Genomic DNA, 24322 nt, shown 5'->3' on the forward strand with positions numbered 1-24322 from the left:
AAGTAGAACTGTGCTTCATAGGGTTTTCAATGGCTGATTTTTTGAAAGTGCATTTCCAGGCCTTTCTTCTGTGTCTCGAACCTCCAACTTCCTGGTTAGCCTCCAGGCATGTAACCATTTGTGCCATACTAGGGACTCCTTCACCCACATATACCTCAAAAATCGTTTCCAGAAACAAATAATTTCTGTTCTTTGGCTTTATGTTCATGGGAGGAATATATGTATAGGTTTTAGAATATAAACATACCCACTACCACCACCCACTGCCATATAGTCTATATATTTGATAGCTTTGGAATCCTAGATTGTGGACTATGAAAATTCTTCAAGATCCAGCTCACATTGCTGGTAGAAGTGACAGGCTTCTGTTGTGACGTGAGTAGAGTACAGTGTTTGTGTGACTGTGCAGGCCCACAGAGCCCCAGCAGATGGATGCCAGGCCTCTGGATGGCACAAGGTCACATACTTCTTCCTGACGCAGTGGCCATCACTGCACGACATCTGTGTCACTGCTTCAGAGCTGATGCCTGAATAGAACAACTGGAAGGTTTCCTAAAGCTTTTCTCTGGGATAGGAGTTACTTTATGCTAACTCTTAATTTCTAGCAGTAATTATTTGAGGTGAAAATGTAATTTTCTCCCTGAAAACCTCAGAGATTCTTGGTAATGAAATTCAGAAATTCAGCGTGAACTCATAATTATTTTCCTGAGGAAATCCCAAATTTTCTTTGTTTGAGGTAATGATAAATGACATTTTGGTTGATTTTTGTCTCCATGACATTTCAGTGGTTTTGTGGTTTTATGTGTGTACGTTTTAAATCGTTGAGGTTATAAAGGAGACAGAGCCTGGATTAACCCTTTCCTGACTCGTGAAACATACAGTACCTCACCCACTTTTTATGCCTCTGGAGTTCTTTGGGCGTATGCTTTTCCCACTGAAAGTATTTGTGTCCTTCCAGTGGGGACTTGTGTAACAGTGAAAGGCAGAAGAAACTTTGGCTAAAGCAAAATAGCTGGAGTATTAGGCAAAACCAGAGGTGCCCCAGGTGCCCAAAGGGAGGGTGCCCCACAATGAAGTCTGCTACCCAAGACCAGTGGGCCAGACAGGCTCCCACAAATCGTGTATTTTCATGTACTTTTGCATAATTTTCAAAATCTGTATTACAAAAATTTAAACACACTCAATGACTCAGCATGCATTCCACTGTTGAAAACACATGAAATCAATGAAAAATTCAAAGCAGAAAATAATTGGGTCTTAAAAGGGCTAAACGTCCCAAAATCACTTTTAATTCCACAAGACAGCTAATACCCACTTTTCTCATTACCTGAGAAAAACTCAAAACTCTAAAGCTAGTACTCCTAACTAGTCTTTGACTCGAGTCTCCCTCCCTTCCTTGCCCTGTGTATGTGTGTGTTTTTTCCCCTCTTTCTCTTTTGAGGTAAAGATTTTTAAATTTGTAGGCAGACAAGATGGTGTGGTGTTTCAGTGAAGTACATTCTGAACTGGTAGTAATGATAATTATGTCCACTCTTCACTCTCTGTTAGAATATCCATCTCTACCGTATCAGGTCCTCAGACGTGACATTCTAGCACTGCCCTACCTTTAAATCTCTCAGAGGCCAGTAGACTCCAGTGACAACTCAGGCTATCCCCAGCAAGCCAAGTTGGAGCCAGCAGGAAATGAATCTGTCTGCCACAGATACTTATTTAGACCAAATTATTAATGTTTAGTGGCAGAAAAGTGGCTCCCTTTCTCATTCGATTGAATGATGAGAGCGTATCTGTTTTCTTGATAAGATTGTGGCCAGCCTGACTTTTGGTCTAAAAAAAGCCTGGGAGGTAGATAAAAATTATTTTGCCTGCAGGCTACAGGGATGTCTGGTTTCTTTTCTCTGTATCTGTGCCAAAGTGTATCTCCCTTATTCATCTTACAAACTGTCTTTAAACTTAATCACTCTGAACTTTTTGTATATGTTTGCTTGACAATAAATGGGTCTGGGGCTAGGGAGGGAAAGTGCAGAGAAGAATACATCTTTATTAGGAGAGAAACGAGAAACCACTCTCTTTGTTTGGAAAAACTCATGGTGTAAATGAACCACTTATACTAAGAGAGAAATTTGAGGTACTTTCATTGGTTATGAAAAATACCAAAATAAAAATAACAATTGAAATTGAAACTAGTTCTAAAAATTCTATGATAAAAAGTGTTTTTCAGTCTACACCTACATTGTCTTCTCTTATATTGCAAAACTTTAAACTATTCTGATTCTCCTGGACTCAAATTGCTTGTGCTTAAAAACTTACTTCTAAGCTTGCTATTTTAAAGCCAATTGAAGCTGTTGCAGCTTAAGATAGTCACATGTAAGAAAAAAAAAAAAAAAGAAGTCCACATAGATATATTGAAATTTGTTTAGCTTCTCTTTAAATTACATCCGTAACTATTTTTTTAGAAGATGCATTTAGCATAAGGGTTTTTTTAAAAAAATAAATGGAAACATAAGCTTTGATCCTTAAAGCTGTTTTGTTTTCCTCTGATCATTTTTTGCCCAGAACTTAGGAAATAATTTCAGGGTGGTGATCTCAGAGCCCTATTCCTCACACAGTACTTCACTTTCCAACCTATAGGCGGTTCTGTGTAGCATCGCAGAATCTGCGATGGCCAATTCATGGTGTCACACTTGTTCACCTTGATCAGCTGGAATTTCAGGTTTACATTCATTCTAGCACCACTTTCTGTCTTTACGGACAACCTGCTGAGTAAGTGAGTTGGGTAGTGCACTATGACTAGGTATGTACTGAAATTTAGAGCTGTAATGCCCTGCCTATCTGTAAGTCAGATCTTGCCTCCCTAACCTTTCAGACACAGCTGTGAACTCTGAAGTATTAGCGGTGTAGGGGACTGTGGCAGCTAAAATTACTGCCTCCAAGCCTAGGAACTCAATTCATTTGGCTGGAACTCAACTCAGAGTGTTATTGCTCTAGTTAGAGGCACTATTTAAATTTGCTTTGTCTTCTGGTTTCCCTTGTAGAGTAGATAGGAATTATTAAATGGAAGTAGAGGCTTTGCTTAAGACAGGTGTGCTAGCACTAGCAAGAAGTGGTAACAACCTGCCATCCTAGGAAGAAACAGGAAATGTAAAAGGTAGACACAAAGCCAGCAAAGTACAATATTGGGTCAATATATGGGCAAACTGCCATATATATCCGGGGGAGCCCTGTATCATAGCACATTATGTGTACAATGAGGAGCATCGGCCCTCAAGTAAAAATTAAGCTGTTCCATGTATTTAAGAAAGAGAAAAATGTAATGTGTTCCAAAAGATTTAAATCAGAATTGGTTCTTCATAGATTGGCCCTTAAAGGGGGCAAGCTTCCATTATCTGGGACTCTCACATTCATGGAATTCTGATCACATTTTGACCATGCCAGAGTGAAACTTTGCATTTAGACAAAAAATGTTTGCCCACATTAGTCTCTTACTTTATTTTCCAAGCCTGAGTCCATATATCTTTTGATTATTATCCATAATTAAACTCTCTATTAAAGATAAAGAAAGCCTCATATTCTTGCATTACTCTTAGTCCTCTGTGAAAGGAATTAATACATACCACTGATATTTTATCAGCGGTTTCCTTTGTTTCTGAAGTTTCATGGACAATAAAAGCTATTATAGCAAAATATTAGCATAAACATCAAAGTTCATAGGCATTGTATGGTATTCCTTACCTCCATCTAAAAGATAATGCTACATTTCCTGTTTTCTAGACTCTAAATTCTGTTTTTGTTTTTTTCCATAATCACTAAAAAATGAGTGAAGAGTTTCTTTTCTTTATCACATGATTTGTTTCTGTTCCTGTTTTCCTTCTGTTATCTAGGTTGCCGATTGGAAGTTATTCAACTCTTGAAATGAGCCTGTCAAAGGTGTCATAGTAAAATGTTTCCCTCTTCAGCCCTCCAGTAAGATGAAACCTTGATTAACAAATGTCCTGCCCGTTGTGTGAATTCAAGCACATTAAAAGAATGTATCTTTATGACTCATGCAGGAGAGCTATGTCTTTGTACACCATCCATATATTCCACCCAAATTAGTGTTTAAACCCAAGGGAAGAGAAAATTTGGAAGCCCGTGGACTCTTCTTCAGCCCAGCCAGGGTTTCGTCTGTCAGTATACCTTCCTGTCTTCGTGATGAGTGCTTCCTCTCCCTACAAATGACCCATTTTCTCTCCTTTTATGTCCCTTTGTCCTTCCCCAAAAGAACCCTATTGGCTGTTTTTATTTATTGTTTGAAATGTTACCTCCACCATGCCTTTTTATTTAAAATCGTTGATGTCTAGTGGTGAAAAGAACATCTATTTCCTACTTAGTTTATGAAATTTTGGGCATCACAGATAAAGGGTGAGACATGAGGGAAAGAGGATGGAAACTGTACAAGTAGTTACTCAATATGCCTGAAATTATAGCCGACGAAATCTGCCACGATAGCCCAAAGGGACAGCCCGGGACGGAAGACGCTAATATGGACAGCTGGCTCAGTCCCCCTCCATCCCAACTTCTCCCTCATTATTTTTCTTATTTCTGCCAACTCTGGCAGCATATCTGACTTCCAGGGACACATTCTTTTTCCTGCCTTAAGTGTGGAAAAATTTTCTTGTTGTCAGAGGTTTGTTGAAATAGAATTGGCATTTTAAAGGAGCGACATTTGCTGGGGACCTGAGGCAGGGTGGGACTCACAACATACTAAAGCGAGTGAGTCTGCAGGGTTTGAGTTTGTGATCCCAGTGTTTACAAAGTAGACAGGGAAGAGGGACCATTGTTGCCTAGGGGTCAGTCTGGCTGCCTGGTCAGGACTGCAGCAGCTGTTGATGCCTTGAGGGGATCTGTGGCTTCTAGGACACTGGATGCTGCTTATGAGTGCCTCCCAGAGAGACTAAGTCCCACATCTAAGAGTGAGGCCTGGAAAGCTGCATTTTAACCATTTCTCCAGGATATTATGCTCTTAAGTTTGAAAAGGAACTTTTAACTGGTTTGTTGCTCAGTTTTGCGGCTTCCCAGGTTATTTGTTTATGCGTTTCCAGAGGGGTTTAGGATTAGGTAACTGACTCGCCCTAATCATACACGTAAGAAACTGAAGCATAAACCAGAATGCCAGTGTGGACTTTGGCCTCTAGCAGTGTGCTCGTCTAAGCACACTAGGGAATCCCTGGCTGGTGCAGATAGTTAAGCACTTGGCTACTAACTGAAAGGTTGTCGGTTCACACCCACCCAGAGACTGTTGGAAATAAGGCCTGGTGATCTGCTTCGGAAAAGTCACAGCCCTGAAAACCCTATGAAGCACAGTTCTACTCGGCTTGAATGGAGTTGCCGTGAGTCAGAATGGACTTGATGGCAATCATTTTGGTTTTTTTTTAAAACATACTGTGGTGTTCCTTGACTCTTGCTCAGCCTTTGCATATGTTATTCTGTGTATAGTACTCTTCTTTCATCCTCAATCCCATTTCCCCTCCCCACAAAAGTATGAAAAATTTTGTGAGTGGCTATCTAAGATACTCTACTGGTCCTGCCCCATCTGGAGAAGGGAGAATGAAGAAAATCAAAGACACAAGGGAAAGATTAGTCCAAAGGACTAATGGACCACAAATACCACAGCCTCCACTAGACTGAGTCCAGCACAACTATATGGTGCCCAGCTACCACTACCAACTGCTCTGACAGGGATCACAATAGAGGGTCCAGGACAGAGCTGGAGAAAAATATGCAACAAAATTCTACCTCACGAGAAAAGACCAGACTTACTGGTCCGACAGAGACTAGAGAAACCCTGAGATTTTGGCCCCTAGACACTGTTTTAACTCAGTACTGAAGTCACCCCTGAGGTTCACCCATCAGCCAAAGATTAGACAGGCCCATAAAACAAAACAAGACTAGATGGACACATCAGCCCAGGGACAAGGATGAGAAGGCAGGAAGGGAATGGAAAGCTGGTAATGGGGAGCCCAAGGTCGAGAAGGGGAGAGTGTTGACATGTCGTGGGGTTGGCAACCAATGTCATGAAACAATATGTGTATTAATTGTTTAATGAGAAACTAGTTTGCTGTGTAGACTTTCATCTAAAATACAATTTTTAAAAAAATAGGACAAACTCGTATTTCTCTTTTAAACAAGAACCAGCTTGTCAAGCTGCTCCAGAAAGTTTTCTATAGCTTCAGCCCCCCCCCAACTCAACCCCAGGAACCTCCTCTGGGCCATAGCTGTGCCTTGTACAAACCTAGGTTATTGCCCTTAATGTACCTTTGTAATTTACTTGCTTGTGCTTGTATCTCTCCTATTAGGCACTGAATTTAATTGTCCTTATAAAATCAAGCCCAGTGGAGTGCCTGACCTGGAGTTATTGCTGCATAAATGATTGTCAAATAAATAGATGAGCTAAAAGACCTCTTAAGACCTGCTTGACGCACATTCACCTCAGTTTTCATCATATCTGCCCCAAGGAATGGCTGGACTTGTATTTGTGTAAAATTAAATATGTTTGCATTAGGCCCAGCTTCCTGTGATCCTTACAAAAATGTGTTCTGAGAACAAAATAAATAGGATAGTGAGAAAATTAAGATGCTTTGGTGATCTAAATACTTGTGAAGTACATTTTTTAAATGCCATAAAATGCTTTAAAGAGCTCAGAGAAAATTTAAGAGGGGATCTACTGGATTTTAGCTAAGTGCTTAAAAAAAGTTTCCTTAATTCCCTGTCCAAATACTTCAACTTAAATTTACTAGTAGCTATTTCAGAGGAAAATGTGAACTCTGCAATCATTAGTTTGTTATAAAGAAAATGTTTTCGTCTCCAAATGTTTAGAGGAAGGATTAAAGGCAATTTATGGTTTGGGTAGAGTATAACAAAAGTAGTAACAATGGAAACCAAACCAAGCCTGTTGCCGTCAAGCCGATTCCGACTCATAACAACCCCAAAGGACAAAGTAGAACTACCTCTTAGAGTTTCCAAGGCTATAATCTTTACAGCCAACTGCCACATCTTTCTCCCGTGGAGTGGTTGGTAGATTCAAACTGCTGATCTTTTGGTTAGCAGCTGACGCTTAACCACTGCACCACCAGGGCCCGTTAGTAACAATGGAGTGTCTTCTAAATTGTCATCAATTTCTATAATTAATAACAGTATCAACTCCAGTGGGTATTTTATGTCCAAACAGAATTACTTTCACTTGTCATATTTTAATGTAAACTATATCATCAGTCTTGTAGCTGCTATACAGGACTGTTTATTCATTCAGTTGTTCATTTGGTTGTATGTGAAATGAATTCTACCATTAGATCTTTTGCCACAGGGTCAAAGAAGTATATTTACATTAATTTCTTTCAGGAAATTAGGCTTCAAGATTACATAAAAGGTCTTTTATTAATATTAAGTCATGGCTTTTTTGTTTCCCCAGAAATAATTTTATTTTTAATTCCCAAGGAAAACCACAATAATAAAAAATAAATCAACCTGATAGGTTATTTTCCTTCTTGTAACATCCCTTTTATTAATGGAATCCCAGTTTACAGATTTCTTTACTATTTGTTTAATTAAAACAATCATAACTTTTTTATAGTATTTTATAATTTATGAAGAACTTTTAAAATAAATCATTACTTGATCTTTGCAACAACTCTGTAATAATAAAAGTAATACATCTATTTATCATCGAGCCCTTTTGTGTTCAGGGGAATACTGAGCTGCAATTGATGTTAGGACTTTAAATCATAAAAGCCAAACCTATTGCCATCAAGTCATATCCTACTCATAGGAAACTATAGGATAGAGTAGAACTGCCCCATAGGGTTTCCAAGGAGTAGCTGGTAGCTGGAGGACTCCAGCTGCCAACCTTTTAGTTAGCAGCCAAGCTCTTAACCACTGCGCCACCAGGGCTCCTGTTAGGACGTTACCCAGTATCAAAGAGCAGAGCCAGAACTCAATGCAGGACTTATCTCCAAAGAGCATTTTCTTTTCACTCTACCTCTGGTAAATTCAGTATGATTTCCCCCGGAGTATGTGTTCAAAAAGCAATCCTAAAAGTTTTTAACTGTTGTTATTATTAATTCAATCTTTATTTTCTGTTATGAAGTAAGTAATAATTCATTGCTATGCTTCATGAGAAAACCCTGGTGGTATAGTGGTTAAGAGCTACGGCTGCTAACCAAAAGGTCGGCAGTTGGAATCCACCAGGTGCTCCTTGGAAACCGTATGGGGCAGTTCTACCCTGTCCTGTAGGGTGGCCGTGAGTCAGAATCGACTTGACGGCAACGGGCACACGTATGATTGATGAAGTTCAATTTTTTAAAAAATTGCCTATGTATTATTGGAACTGACTTTCATGTGTAAGTATAGTATATAAAGTAAATCTGAAATAATTTTAAATAAACATGAATTTTTATATAATACTGCTTAATTATTTTAATTCTTCTGATTTATGTAATAGTACCCTCACCTGAAAATGTGGTATATTTCTTTACTTATACATAAGACTCCTGAAGAATAGGGTGACAGGTATGTTCCTTCTGCACAACAATATCCGTGTTTGTGTACTATTCCATTTGATCACCCTGTCATTCCAGATTAAGAGCCCCAGGATGAAATAACCTTCAGCTCTAACTTTCTGTGGTTTTAAAGCGATTGTCAGATAACTTTCCTGTGTATTTAGCATTATTTTCTCCAATAATCCATTAAGTCGAGGCCTGCTTACCTGCCATGGGGCAGGTTGCAGTGATCTGAGTTTTTGTGTTTAAATCCTCGTATTTTCTCCTCCTTCAGAGTAAAAGAAGCTGAAGAAGTGTGTAGGCAGAAAAAGGGAAAATCGCTTTATAAAATAAAGCCAAGACATGACTCTGGAATTGTAAGTATTTAATTTTTCTTTTTCTTAATGTATGTTTTTTTTTTTTGCTTTTAAATACTATTTTCAGATCATATACAAACTCCAGAACATAGCATTTTAATTCCTCGCCTGTTATGTCTGAATGGATAATGAGCTTCTGATGTCAAAGCCTCCTTCTCCTTATACTTTAAATCAGGCCTAGAAGGCTAAGGGAATCTCAGTATTCAGTATTCAGCTCCACTGGGATCTAAAACTTGATGGAAAATGCCAAGTCTGGTATTGTCTGGGTTTGCCCAGGGTGCTCAGAGCAGGTTTATAGCCATAAATGGCTCTACAAGTTGCCTGCTTAATAGCTGTCAGCCTGAGTTTAACAGCCTAACCTAAGTTTCCTCCTTGCCCACCTCCTCCTTTAAAACGAAGAGCCAAGTCGTGCGCTCTGAGAGGGAAGGGTTTGGCTGAAATGACTACTTTCTTTTCGCCTGTAATACTGTAGATATTTTGCTTAACATTTTGCATGGATGATCACTTGGTGCCACAGTGTAAGCAAATGGTGCTGTTTTAAATGAAAAGCTAGGTTAGGCCTTCAAAGGGAAGTGTTTTAAACTTGAATAGTCTAAATGGAAAAGATACTAAGGTAACCCAAATTGGGATATGATTTAAATAGCCATATTTGGAGCCTTTGTGGCGCAGTGGTTAAGAGCTCAGTCTGCTAACCAAAAAGTCAGCAGTTCGACTGCACCAGCCACTCCTTGGAAACACTATGGGGCAGTTCTACTCAGTCTTACAGGGTCACTACAAGTCAAAATTGACTCAACAGTAGCAGGTTTGGTTAGTTTTATTTAGAAAAGTTAAGAATTACACCTTCATTTAAAAGCTGCGTTCCCTTCAGTTTCTCTGTATCAAAATAAATTTTATTTAATGGCAAATATTTACACCGTGGTTTATTTTCTACTCTTTTTTGATTAAAGTATAATTCTAAAAGTATATTGACTGAGGAGAAATAATTACTAGTCTCAATCATGCTGTTATAAGACTAGGAAAGAATTAGGGCGCATTCACCATGAAGCAAAGCAACCAACTTAATTTTTATGTTTATATATATGGAGCTCTGGTGGCACAATGGTTAAGCACTTGACTGCTAACCGAGAGGTCGGTAGTTCGAACCCACCAGCAACTCCACGAGAGAAAAGACCTAGGCCTGGCGATCTGCTTCCATAAAGATTGCAGCCTAGGAAACCCTCTGGGGCAGTTCTACTCTCTCCTATAAGGGTGCTGAGTTGGAATTGACTCAACAGCACCTAACAAGAACATGTGCTTAGGGCTGAGAATAAGGAGTTAGCACTCTTTTACTCGGACTAAAAGTTATACCTTAAAAACTTTCTTTTCCCCTCCTCAAAATGTTGGTGGGTCATCTTGGTGAAAATTCTGAAAGATAAAATGGATTCTACGTATATTTTTGTTTTCCATTGTATGCTGTTGGATCTGTAGAACTTACTCCCAGAGAATTTGATCCAAATGAGAAGGACTTGTGTAGGCTACACAAAACTCCATACATTTTTTAAAGTTCCTCTTTCTAACTATAACTCTTATCTGGTGTGTTTATTTTCAGAAAGCAAAGATAAGCATGAAAACCTGAGCAATGAAAACCAGTCATTTAACCACTTCCACAAAATTCAGCTGACCTGAGGGCGGAAAGGAAATGACATCGTTCAATTCATTCTTCTTCTTGACCTCTTGCATAATCTTTGCGTTTTCTAGACAGTTCACTGATTGTTGAATTTTACTGTACATTCATGTAAAATGCAAAAGCAGTAGACCAGTGGAGAGTTTTGACATTTTTTCTTTTTGTAAAAGTTTATGGCATTACACCGATAGACCAAAACAGCAAGTGTAAGAGGCAGTATCTGCATTAATTCTGAACATGCTACACAGTAAACTAAAATATACTTCGGTGAGAATATTCCTTGTCACAGCAAAATACTTTCCTTTCTACTGACAACCAGTACTCCACATCACTGCATTTAGACTTAGGAGTAAAATGCTCTTTCTGGTGAATTGTTTGTATCGGTTTCATGTCTACATGTAAGTTTTCTATTTTAAAATTTAAGTACCATTTCTATAACATAATCAACACTTTCCCAACTCTTTGGTTGTTCCCCATAACTAAATATTTTTGAAATAAGATTATCATAGTTTCTTTTACTCGAGTCTGATAATTAATAGAAAAAAAGCATAGCAGAAGGAAAACCCCTTTCTAGTAAATTATTTAATACAGACAAGAATCAGAGTTTCAAGTTTAATGAGGTTGCTTATCAGAATATGCCCCTTTCGACCCTATAAAGAGCTGATCTGCAGCAGAAGTAAATTACAGGTGTGCCTTTCTGTAACTTTTACCATTACCCTTCACAAAGAAAATGTGTCCCAATATTTTGAAGGAATTTAAATAAATTTAGGCTCATAAAATTTACAAACATCACTTGTTGGCAAAAAAAATTATAATAATAATAAAGTTTTTTGATGAATGGACATATATATAGAATGTGTTAATTAAATATAGCTGCCTGAGTATTTTGAAGTGGTTGGGGTTGGACAGAGGGAGAACAGGAAATGCCCTGGCTCTTTATGTGTTATGGCAGGTGACTAAAGCTGTGAAATGAAGATGTAATGACTTACTATCTGAAAGAACCTAGGAAAGGATTTTATTTTGTTTTACTTTAAACAAGAAAAAAAAAAAAACTCCCACTCTTTCTGAGAGTACTTTGACGCATTGTGGTGGTTTTGTCACTCATTAATAGATTTTTTAAAATTCCTTTTAATGATATTTGTTGGGAGTTATGGTTGTGGATAAAGGGAGAAATTATGGCTTTTGTGAACCAACTTTGGAAAGCAGCTTAAAAAGAAAAACAATGTTCTGAGTCATAACCATGTTTATATTTATGTAAAGTATGGTCGCCTACATTTTAGTTTGTTGTTTAAGTGCAAAGAAACAGTAGTGGGTTCTTTAGTTGTTTTGTAGTCTTCCTGTCCCCTTCAGTCCCTCCACTGTGTACATTACCATTCTTTGATGAAATAATAGAGCATTTAACAAAGATCGCTATGTGCAATACTGTATTTAGTGTTTCTATTTCAATTTTTCTAGAATGTTAATTTATATGAAAATAAAATAAATAATAAAAATATTTGTATGACTGCTATGTGCATATTGTCTAAGGATACTTGCAAAATCCAGCCATCATATTTAACATTGGAGAAAAGTAAGTTAGAGTGTCTGCACTTAAATTTTTTTTAAGTTCTTATTTCAGGCTTAACAGTTGTTCAAAAAAGACCCATTGCCGTCAAGTAGATTCCAACTCATATCAACCCTATAGGATAGAGTAGGACTGCCCCTTATGGTTTCCAAGGAGTGCCTGGTAGATTTGAACTGCCGACCTTTTGGTTAGCAGCTATAGCTCTTAACCACTATGCTACCAGGGTTTCCTAACAGTTGTTAGTAGTTAGATATTTAATAAATGCTTGTTTTCAGAGATAAAATAATCATTCTGCTACCTCCAAATGCAGTTTTAGAAAAAGTTGAAATTCTCCATATGCAATTTTAAGAAATAAGTCTTATCCATTTTATACATTGTTAATGTAAGAGAAATTCAGAAATTAAATGTAAAATTTCATTGGATACAGATTAAGTAGTCAAGGCCTGTAAGAAGATGATGAGGGAAAGGAAAGTAATATGTTGCTGAAGAAATGGATAGAGGAAAGGAAATGTAAGAAGTGAAAACTAAGCATAATGCTAATGGAAAAGTATGAAAAGATTATTTCTTTGTTTTCATAAATTAGCTTTGCATTTGTGTCTTTTTACATTTTTGCGGTATGAACTCCTTCATCACCATGCATTGCTTTAACATCTACTTTGTGTGAAGGCATGGAGCTGATAACTGCACATTCAAAAAGAAATCAGACTGAATCTTTTCAAGGAACTTAACAGCAAGTTGGGGAAACAGGAATGTAAGGCAATAATTACAACATTTTAATGTGCAACCCAGAAAGTACAAAAAGCCAAATCTAGAGGGATGAGTAGGAGTTAGGCAAGAGAAAGGGGAAAAGAGAAATCCTGATGGGAATACAGTGCACAAAGGCACATAGAGGGCATCGTGTCTTTAGGGAGCTGCAATTTAGTTCAGGCTAGATGGAAACACTAAGGAGGAAAAGTGGAGAAAGATAGGGCTGGGGACTTAAGAAGGAATTTTGTGGTATGAAACTAATGTAAATCCCTTATACTCTTGGTTTAAAGGGCATCTTAGTGTTATCTATGCCCTTGCCACTCATAGTAACAGGCCAGCAGTATGAACATCACCTAGAAGTTTGTTCTAAATGCAAAATCCTAAAAGCTTTTCTAATGGTTGTTGGCAGGTAGATGATGAGGCATTTCCAAGAGAGGTGGCAACCTGAGGGGAAAAAAGGATGGAAAACAGAAATGTGAAATAGCATAGCAGAAGAATTAGTTCTACATGGAGAATAGGATGTGGGGGAGATGGAAGAGTATGTGATAAGGACAAATGTAGAATTGGGCTAGATAACAAGAAACTTTATGCAGTAGATTATACCAAAAAAAAAAAAAAAAAAAAAAACCCAGTGCTGTCGAGTAGATTCTGGCTCGTAGTGACCCTATAGGACAGAGTAGAACTGCCCCATAGAGTTTCTGAGGAGCACCTGGTGGATTCAAACTGCTGACCCTTTGGTTAGCAGCCGTAGCACTTAACCACTATACCACCAGGGTTTCCAGTAGATTATAGAGCCAGTGAATAGTCTTAAACTGGTAACATTACCTGTTTTTGGTTTAATGAAGGCTACTCTAGCACCAGAGTGGAGGATAGGGTAGAGGAGTATAAGCCTAGAAGCCAGGAGATCTTTAAAAAGACTATTGCAACCCAAGGAGGAAATAGGACTTAAGTAAGATATTAACCAGTAGAGATAGAAATTTGGAGCTGAATAAATGTTAAAGAGGTAAAATATATAAGAGGACTTCTTGGATCTTTATATATGAAAAGTGAGAAAGCAGATAGAATTTAAGAGGACTGTATGAATTTAAGATGACAGTCTGGCTTCTTGACTAGATACCTTGGCAAACAGTGGCTCCATTCACCAAAAAAAATGAGTAAAGGGAAATTCTTCCATCAGGTTTCTTCTTAGTTTCAGCACCTCAGAGAAACTTCTCTGAAAAGCCTATTAAGAATAGTAACCCCCAAGTTTTTATTCCCTTACTCTGCTTTTCTTCATAGCACTTGTCCCTACCTCATATAGTTATGTGTTTACTAGTGTATTGTCTGTCTCACTAAAATGTCAGTCCATAAAGGAAGAGACTTTTCTTTTCCCCCCTGGTACTAATTCTGTAGATTGAAAGCAGTAGCTGGAATGTATTTGGCATTCAATAAATATTTGTTGATTTAATGAATAAATAAAATGGGAGGAAGAGGAGGAAAAAGTTTGGGTGTAGAAGGAACTGAAGAATCCATAATGTCTGCTGGACATTCATGTCTAATAGTGGCTACTGATTTGGAAATCAGGAGAGAGGTACAATCTGTAAGATTTTACTGTAAGAACCATCTGCATTCAGATGGTGGTTGAAATCGATAGGTTGTGAAAATTGCCTAGAGAAGTAGGAATAAACTTAAAAAGAAAGAAATAAAGTAACCTGAGATCAGGTTGAAATCAGTGTCTAAAGAAGAACAAAAACAGAGTCATCATAAAAGGAAACTCAGAAAAATTGACCTGGGGATTAAAATCTGAGAGCCACAAAAGAGTGGTGTTGCAAAAGTCAATGTAAAAGAGCACTTCAAGAAGAAACTCTACACTGACAGCTTCCTAACATACTATCCCAAACATACTACTGTAAGTAATAAATGTGAAATTTACATAATTAATTGAGTTTATTCAATATTCTATTTTCAACTGTGCTTTAGGAAAACAATGTAGAGAAATGATTAAAAACATTAGTTTTGGAGTTCCATTTTTAGTATGGCTGAGTAAGTTTCTAATGGACTAACCTTCCTACAGTTTGTAACTACAAAATCTGAACAAAATTAAAAAAGCAACCACTGAGATTTGGGACAGTGAACATAAGTAGATTCTGAGGCAAAGGAAGGAGTTGAACATGGAAGACAACAATGCATGGGGCATGAAGGCAGGGCTCAGAAATGGTGCTGCATGTGACAGCTAAAACCTCCAAAGTAGCAGTCCTACTGGCCAAAAGACAGGGTTCATGGCAACCACAGCTACTGGGAAATAAGGGAATTCTAGAAAGAGAGCTAGAGACGGGTAGCCTCAAATTCTGTGTATAAAGTCCCTTCACATCTCTGGCTGGCCCTTAACTCACGCATACACTAGGCAAATTATGAATAGACCAGCCAAGGAAAAAGAGAACTGGACTGCTGCCCATGAGATAAGAGTTTGTAGTTGGACTCAAGAAAGTTGGACTCCAACGAATTAAGTGCCCACAAACAAAAATATCAATACTCTTTGAAGGACTATAACAGAATCCACGTTCTCCACAAAACAATATCCAAAAGCTCAGGACAAAATACAAAATTCCTCAACATACAAAGAAACAGAAGAATGTGACCCGTTCTTGAGAGAAAACAAGCAGTATAAGACAACCTCAAGAGGCAGGGCCAAGACAGCAGAGTAGTCAGATGCTTCCTGTGTTCCCTCTTACTACAAAGACATGAAAAAACAAGTGAATTCATTATATATGACAATCTAGAGGCCCTGAACATCAAAGACAAAGTTGAGGAGTCAGACTGATCAGCAGGGGGAGGGAGAGACGTTTTAGAAGCAGCAAGGATTTGCCAGACCTGACCTGGCCAGCACCCTGCAGCTTGGCTCAGCTGGTGCATGCGGGTTGAAGCAAGCAGTAGCACTCAGGACATATTTTCCACATCGGGAGAAAGTGAGCAGTGGTGAGTCTCCCCATGCCTCCGGAACCAGGGAGAAGCAGCTCTGAATCAGTGAAAGATAAGTACAAGTGTCTAATCCACTGCGCAGACAAAAAAAAAAAAAAAACTTCCCCACTTTGGGAAGTACCTCTCTCCCACTTACCTGCCCCCTCCTCACTCTGCTCTGGGCCCTGGTCTGACTTCAGTAATTGATGTGCTCCCTGGGCCAGAAGTAGGGCCCATCACACGCTCCAAGCCATTCTCCCAGCTTTGGAGAGGGAAGAAATTAACAAATAGGAAAAAATAATCTGCCAGGCCCCCTAAGCCAGGAACTCAGGGCAGGCACAGGCCCTTTGCCTAGGCACATGCATAAGGTGTCCACGAACTTTGAATGCCTTTCACCCCTGCATAAACCTGTGCGGGTCCATTTTAGCATCATAGGCCCTCACTAGCACACTATGAAACAATATGTACCTGAAGCCTATTTTCAACTGCAACTGTTATAAGGCGGAGTGGCAAATTTGTTACATTTGACACCACCCTGCCCATTAAGCAGGATCCTCACCTACCCACATCAGGGGCCTGAGGACTGGTGGCTCCACCCACTCCACCCAGCCACCCATGACAGGAGTCCAAGAGTAAGTGGTGCCTCCCAGTCCTTATAGCCAACAGCATAGGGTGCCCAATGTCCAGCAACAAAACCCACCCCCCTACCCACCATAGGGAACAGGGTTACGCCTTACACACAAACACTTTGGGGCAGCCGTCAGCCCCATTCCCTTGATCAGCACATGACCCCCTACTGCAGCCAGATACGTGTGCCTGCTCCAATCATCCCATGCCACACACTTGGTGACTCAAGACCTGGACACCTGAGCTGAATCCACACAAGTAAATGGAACCCTGAGCTCACATACCTAGTAACAGCTCTAACCACCTGGTGACAGGATGTAAGAGCTTCGAAGAAGTCAGTAATCAAAGAAGCTCACACAACATGCCTATTTGGACATATCAAAACAAAACAAAACAAAACAAGAAGCTAGGACACAGTAAGCAAACATAAGATAAATAAATATAATAATTTATTGATGGCTTGGAGGCAACAGTCAATACAAAATCACATAAACAGGCAGACCGTGATGGCTTCAGCAAGCTTCCAAAACAAAGAACCAAGAAACCTCCCAGAGGAAGATAACTTCTTGGAATTACTGGAGGTAGAATTCAAAAGATTAATATATAGAGTTCTTCAAGAGATCAGGAAGGAGATCAGACAAAATGCAGAACAAGCCAAGGAATACACAGACAATGCAAAAGAGGAAATTAAGAAGGTTATACAAGTACATAATGACAAATTTAACAGGCTGCAAGAATCCATAGAGACAACAAATAGAAATCCAAAGGATTAACAATAAAATTTCAGAACTAGACAACTTAATAGAAAGTCACAGGAGCAGAACTAAGGCAGTGGAAGTCAGAATTATTTGAAATTAAAGATAAAGCACTTGACAACAACTCATTTGAGGAAAAATCAGATAAAAAGGATTTAAAAAAATGAAGAAACCCTAAGAATTATGTGGGACTCTATCAAAAGGAATAGCCTACAAGTGAGTAGAGTACCAGAAAGGGGGAGATAACAGAAAATACAGAGAGAATTGTCAAAGATTTGTTTGTAGAAAACTTCCTTGATATCGTGAAAGATGAGAAGATGTCTATCCAACAAGCTCATCAAACCCCACACAAAGTAAATCTCAAAAGAAAGTCACCAAGACATATTATAATCAAACTTGCCAAAACCAAGGATAAAGAGAGAATTTTAAGAACAGCTAGGGATAAATGAAAAGTTATCTACAAAGGAGAGTCCATAAAACTAAGCTTGGACTACTCAGCATAAACCATGCAGGCAAGAAGGCAACAAGATGACATATATAAAGGTTTGAAGGAAAAAAATTGCCAGCCAAGAATTACGTATCCAGCAAAACTGTCTCTCAAATATGATGGTGAAATTAGGGCATTACCAGATAAACAGAAGTTTAGGGAATTTGTAAAAACCAAACCAAATTTACAAGAAATACTAAAGAGAATTCTCTGGTTAGAAAATCAATAATATCAGATAACCCAAGACTAGAACACAGGCCAGGGCAGCCAGATATCAACCCAGATAGGGAAGTAAAAAAAAATAAATCAAAGCTAAAATGCTGAAAATAGAGAAACAGAGACATCAATATGTAAAAAATGACAACATTAAAACAAAAAGAAGGGACCAAATAACGTAGTCATATAACTTTCATATGGAGAGAAAGTCAAAGCGATATCAAGATATAAAAGATAGGTTTAAACTTAGAAAAATAGAAGTAAATATTAAGGTAACCACAAAGGAAACTAAGAATTCTACACATCAAAAAAGAAAAACATAAAGACTTAGCAAATACAAAATCAACAACAGTGAAAAAGATGAAAAGAAAATACATGAAAACAGCTCAGCACAGAAAATTAAGTGGAACAAAGAAACTGTCAACAGGCACACACACACACACCCAAAAAGACATCAAAATGACAGCACCAAACTCATACCTGTCAACAATTACACTGAATGTAAATGAACTAAATGCACCAATAAAGAGGCAGAGAGTGGCAGAATGCATTTAAAAAAGCACAATCCATCTATATGCTGCCTACAAGAGATACAGCTTAGATTCAAAGGCAAACTAAAACTCAAAGGAAGGAAAAAAACAATCAAAAGAGAACAGGAGTGGCAATATTAATCTCTGACAAAATAGGCTTTGAAGCAAAATCCACCACAAAGGCTAAGGAAGGACACTATATAATGATTAAAGGGTCAATACGCCAGGAGGACATAACCATAATAAATATTTACGTGCCCAGTAACAGGGCTCCAAAATACATAATAAACTCTAACAGCATTGAAAAGAGAAATAAACAGCTCCAGAATAATAGTGGGAGACTTCAACACACCACTTTCGGTGAAGGACAGAATAACCAGAAACAAGCTCAATAAGGACATGAAAGATCTAAATGCCACAGTCCACCAATTTGATCTCATAGACATATACAGAACACTCCACCCAACAGCAGCCAAGTATACTTTCTTCTCCAAAGCACATGGAACATTTTCCAGAGTAGACCTCATATTAGGCCACAAAGCAAGTCTTAACAGAATCCAAAACATTGAAATATTACAAAGCACCTTTTCTGACCATAAAGCCAAAAAAGTAGAAATCAATAACAGAAAAAAAAAAAAAAATCAAATACGTGGAAACTGAACAACATCTTGCCCCAAAACTACTGGGTTATAGAAGAAATTAAGAATGGAATAAAGAAATTCTCAAAATCAAATGGCAATGAAAACACATTCTACCAGAACCTTTGGGACACAGCTAAAACAGTGCTCAGAGGTCAATGTATAGCAAGAAATGCACACATCCAAAAAGAAGAAAGGGCCAAAATCAAAACATTAAACCTACAACTCAAACAAATAGAAAGAGAGCAGCAAAAGAAGCCCACAGACACCAGAAGAAAGGAAATAATAAAAATGAGAGCAGAAATAAATGAAATAAAGAATAGAAAAACAATTCAGAGTTAACAAGACCAAAAGCTGATTCTTTGAAAAAATTAACAAAATTAATAAACCATTGGCCAAACCAACAAAATGCAAACAGGAGAGGAAGCAAATAACCCAAATAAGAAATGAGATAGGCAATATCACAACAGACCCAACTGAAATTTTTAAAAAATCATAACAGAATAGTATGAAAAACTGTACTCCAACAAATTCAAAAACCTAGAGGAAATGGATAAATTTCTAGAAACACATTACCTACCTAAACTAACACAAACAGGTAGGACAACTAAATAAACCTATAACAAAAGAAGAGATTGAAGAGATAATTTAAAAAAACTGCCAACAAATAAAAGCCCTGACCCTGACAGCTTCACTGGAGAATTCTACGAAACTTTCAGAGAAGAGTTAACACCACTGCTATTAAAGGTATTTCAGAGCATAGAAAAGGATGGAATATTCCAAAACTCATTCAATGAAACCACCATAACCCTGATATCAAAACCAGGTAAAGAAACCACAAAGAAAGAAAATACAGACAAATATCCCTCATGAACATAGATGCAAAAATCCTCAACAAAATTATAGCCAGTAGAATTCAACAACATACAAAAAAAATTAATTCACCATGACCAAGTGGGGTTCACAACAGGTATGCATGCATGGTTCAACATTAGAAAAATAATCAACATAATCCATCACATAAATAAAACGGAAGAACCACACGATCTCATTAATTGATGCAGAAAAGGCATTTGTAAAAGTCCAACACCCATTCATGATAAAAACTCTCAGCAAAATAGGAATAGAGGGGAGATTCCTCGACATAATAAAGGGCATTTATACAAAGCCAACAGCCGGCATCATACTAAATGGAGAAAGTCTGAAAGCATTCCCCTTGAGAATGGAAACTAGACAAAGGTGCCTTTTATCTCCACTCTTATTCAACATTGTGCTGGAGGTTCTAACCAGAGCAATTAGGCCAGAAAAAGAAGTAAAGGGCATGCAAATTGGTAAGGAAGAAGTGAAAGTACCCCTATTTGCAGATGATATGCTTTTATACCCAGAAAACCGCCAAAGAATCCACAAGAAAACTACTGGAAGTAATAGAAGATTTCCGCAAAGTATCAGGATACAAGATAAACATACAAAAATCAGTTGCATTCCTGTACACTGAAAAAGAAAACTTCAGAGGAGAAATCACCAAATCAATACCATTTACAGTAGCCCCAAGAAGATAAAACACTTAGGAATAAATCTATCCAGAGACATAAAAGACCTATACAAAGAATACTACAAGACATACCACAAGAAACCAAAAGAGACCTACATAAGCTGAAAAATATACCTTGCTCATGGATAGGAAGACTCAACATTGTGAAAAGGTCAATTCTATCCAAAGCGATCTACAGATACAATGCAATCCTGATCCAAATTCCAACAACATTTTTTTAATGAGATGGAGAAACAAATCACCAACTTCATACGGAAAGGGAAGAGGCCTCTGATAAGTAAAGCATTACTGAAGAAGAAGAACAAAGTGAGAGGCATCCCACTACCAGATATTAGAACCTATTATACCACCATGGTAGTCAAAACAGCCTCGTACTAGAACAACAGATACATAGACCAATGGAACAGAATTGAGAACCCAAATGTAAATTGACCCACCTATGAGCAGCTGATATTTGACAAAGGTTCGAAGTCCATTAAATGGGGAAAAGACAGTCTCTTTAACAAATGGTGCTGGCATAATGGGATATCCATCTGCAAAAATTGAAACAAGACCCATACCTGACACCATGCACAAAAACTAATGGATCAAAGGCCTAAATATAAAATCTAAAACAATAAAAATCATAGAAGAAAAAATAGAGACAACACTAGAGCCCTTAATACATGGCATAAACAGAATACAAAGCATAACTAACAATGCACAAACACCAGAAGAGAAACTAGATAACTGGAACCTCCTAAAACTCAAAAACGCTCTTCAAAAAACTTCACCAAAAGTGTAAAAAGGCAACTGACAGACTGGGAAAAAATTTTGGCTACGATATATCTGATCAGGGCCTAATCTCTAAAACCAATTCAAAAATGGGCAAAGAATATGAAAAGACATTTCACCAAAGAAGATATTCAGGTGGCTAACAGACACAGGAGAAAATGTTCCCCATCAATAGCTATTAAAGAAATGCAAATCAAAACTACAATGAGATACCACCTCACCCCAACAAGGCTAGCATTAATCCAAAAAACACAAAGTAATTAATGTTGGAGAGGTTTTGGAGAGACTGGAACATTTATACGCTGCTGGGGGGAATGTAAAATGGTACAACCACTTTGGAAATCGATTTGACGCTTCCTTAAAAAGCTAGAAATAGAAGTACCATACAATCCAGCAATCCCACTCCTTGGAATATATCCTAGAGAAAGAAGAGCCATCACACAAATAGATATATGCACACCCATGTTCATTGCAGCACTGTTCACAAGAGCAAAAAGATGGAAACAACCTAGGGGCCTATCAACAGATGAATGGATAAACAAATTATGATATTTTCACACAATGGAATACTATGCAACAATAAAGGACAACAATGAATCTGCAAAACATCTCTCAACATGGATGAGTCTGGAAGGCATTATGCTGAGTGAAATTAGTCAGTCGCCAAAGGACAGATATTATATGAGACCACTATTTTAAGAACTCAAGAAAAGGTTTAAACAGAAGAAAAAAATCTTTGATGGTCACCAGGGTGATGAGGAAGGGAGAGGGGAATTCACTAACTAGATAGACAAGAATTATCTTAGGTGAAGTTAAGGACAGCACACAATACAGGGGGAAGTCAGCAGAACCGGACTAAACCAAAAGCAAAGAAGTTTCCTGGACACAACCAAACACTTTGAGGGACAGAGTAGCAGGGACAGGGTCTGGGGGTCATGGTTTCAGGGGACATCAAGGTCAATTGACATAACAAAGTTTATTAAGAAAATGTTCTGCATCCCACTTTGGTGAGTGGCATCTGGGGTCTTAAAAGCTAGCGAGCGGCCACCTAAGATCCACCAATTAGTTCCAACCGATCTGGCACAAAGAAGAATGAAGAACACCAAGGACACAAGGAAAATATTAGCCCAAGAGACTAAAAGGGTCACATGAAGCAGAGACTCCATGAGTCTGAGACCAGAAGAACTAGATGGTGCCTGGCTACCACCAACGACCGCCCTGAGAGGGAACAAAACAGAGAGTCCCTGATGGAGCAGGAGAAAAGTGGGGTGCAGAACTCAAATTCACTTAAAAAGACTAGACTTAATGGTCTGTCTGAGGCTAGAGGGACCCCAGAAGACATGGCTCCCAGAACTTCTGTTAACCCAGAACTGAAACCATTCCCAAAACCAACTCTCCAGACAAAGATCAGACTGGGCTATAAGACGTAAAATGATACTTGTGAAGACTATGCTGTTTATGAAAGAACACTTTGAATATAAATATAACAATGATAAATATGTATGTAGTGATAACAGCTTTAAAAAACATGAAGCAAAAACTGACAGAATTAAGGGAGAAATAACCAATTCTATAATCATATTTTGATATCTTAATACCCATGAATTGGTAGAACAACTAGAGAACCAATCGGTAAGGACTTAAATAACTTGAACAACACTATCAACCTTCTTAGCCTAATTAAAAATTGTTAACACTATATCCAACACATTCAAAATACACACTCTTTTTAAGTATCTGTGGTACATTTACCAAAATAGAACAAATATAGACTATGAAACAAGTCTCAATCAATTTAAAAGGACAGAAATTCTACAGAATATATTTTCTGAGCACAACAGAATTGGAAATTATTAATGATTAGGTATTTACAAAAACTTTATACATTTGGCGATTAAATCATATAAGTTTAAGTAGTTCATGTGTAAAATAAAATCACAAGGGAAGTTTAAAAATTTTATTTCAATCTGAAGGGATAATGAAAATACAGCATATTAAAATTTGTGAGTTACTGCTAAAGCTTTAATTATATGAGTTCTGGAGTCATAGAGACATGCATTTAAATTCTAGTTCTCCCTCCTTACTTGGGGCGAGCTTCTTATTCTCTCTTATAATTAATTTTTTCGTACTTACAATGATGAAAATCTTAGTAACTATTACAGATGGGTGAGTATAAAATGAGAAATGAATTTAAAGCAGTTACCCTATAATCTAGCAAAATGTAAGCTGTCATTGTGATAGTTATTCCCAAGTCTCTGCCATGAAGCCTGTACATACACACACACACACACACACACACACCCCCCACACACACACCCCTTCCCTCAATCCCACCAGCCCTCTACTACAGATTCTACCCAATTTCTCTACGACCCTTCAGGGACAAACTTTTAGAAACAGCGTCTGTGTGTTTCCCTATTTCCTTAACTTTCATTAATACTTTAATCTACTAAAGTATGGCTGCTGTCCCACCCCTATAAAATGAGGTGCATCAGTGCCACTTGTTAATAAATTCAGTAGACGCTTTCAAATCTAAACTTATTTGAGCCCTTGGAAGATTTGACACATTAAAATGCTCCTTTTTATTTCCCTTCTACCTTTTTGCCACTTTTGTTCAGGCTACTTTGCAGTTTCTCTTCCTTTGTGTTCCCCTAAATGTTGAATTGTTCAGGTTTCTATGCTAGATTATCTTTTCCTCCTTGGATGATTTTGTTTATGTATAAGGCTTTAATTACATTTAAAACAGTGACTTTTAAGCTTCTTGATTAGGAACATCCTGACAGTCATAAAAACAACATTTGTCATATAGATGGCACATGTTCACGTGCACACACACAAAAAAGCTTGCATACAATTTCAGAAATTCAAGAATTTAAATCTATCAATGATAACTAAATATAAAACTCTAATAAAATACTCATGGCGCGTAGTGGTGAAGAGCTACA

At 37.9% G+C, this 24322-nt stretch overlaps 1 protein-coding gene across 1 annotated transcript in view; it reads left to right on the plus strand.

Annotated features, from left to right (window-relative positions):
• Nucleotides 1-12019, plus strand: part of FMN2 (formin 2) — a 410148-nt gene extending 398129 nt beyond the window's left edge. The window contains exons 17-18 of the mRNA XM_064276718.1: nt 8806-8887; nt 10476-12019. Of these exons, the coding sequence (XP_064132788.1) occupies nt 8806-8887; nt 10476-10502 (109 nt within the window). The 3' untranslated portion in view covers nt 10503-12019. The remainder of the gene's footprint in view (nt 1-8805; nt 8888-10475) is intronic.
• Nucleotides 12020-24322: the final 12303 nt, after the last annotated feature.

This window comes from Loxodonta africana, chromosome 25 (assembly GCF_030014295.1).
Source record: "Loxodonta africana isolate mLoxAfr1 chromosome 25, mLoxAfr1.hap2, whole genome shotgun sequence".
Classification (NCBI taxonomy): Eukaryota; Metazoa; Chordata; class Mammalia; order Proboscidea; family Elephantidae; genus Loxodonta; species Loxodonta africana.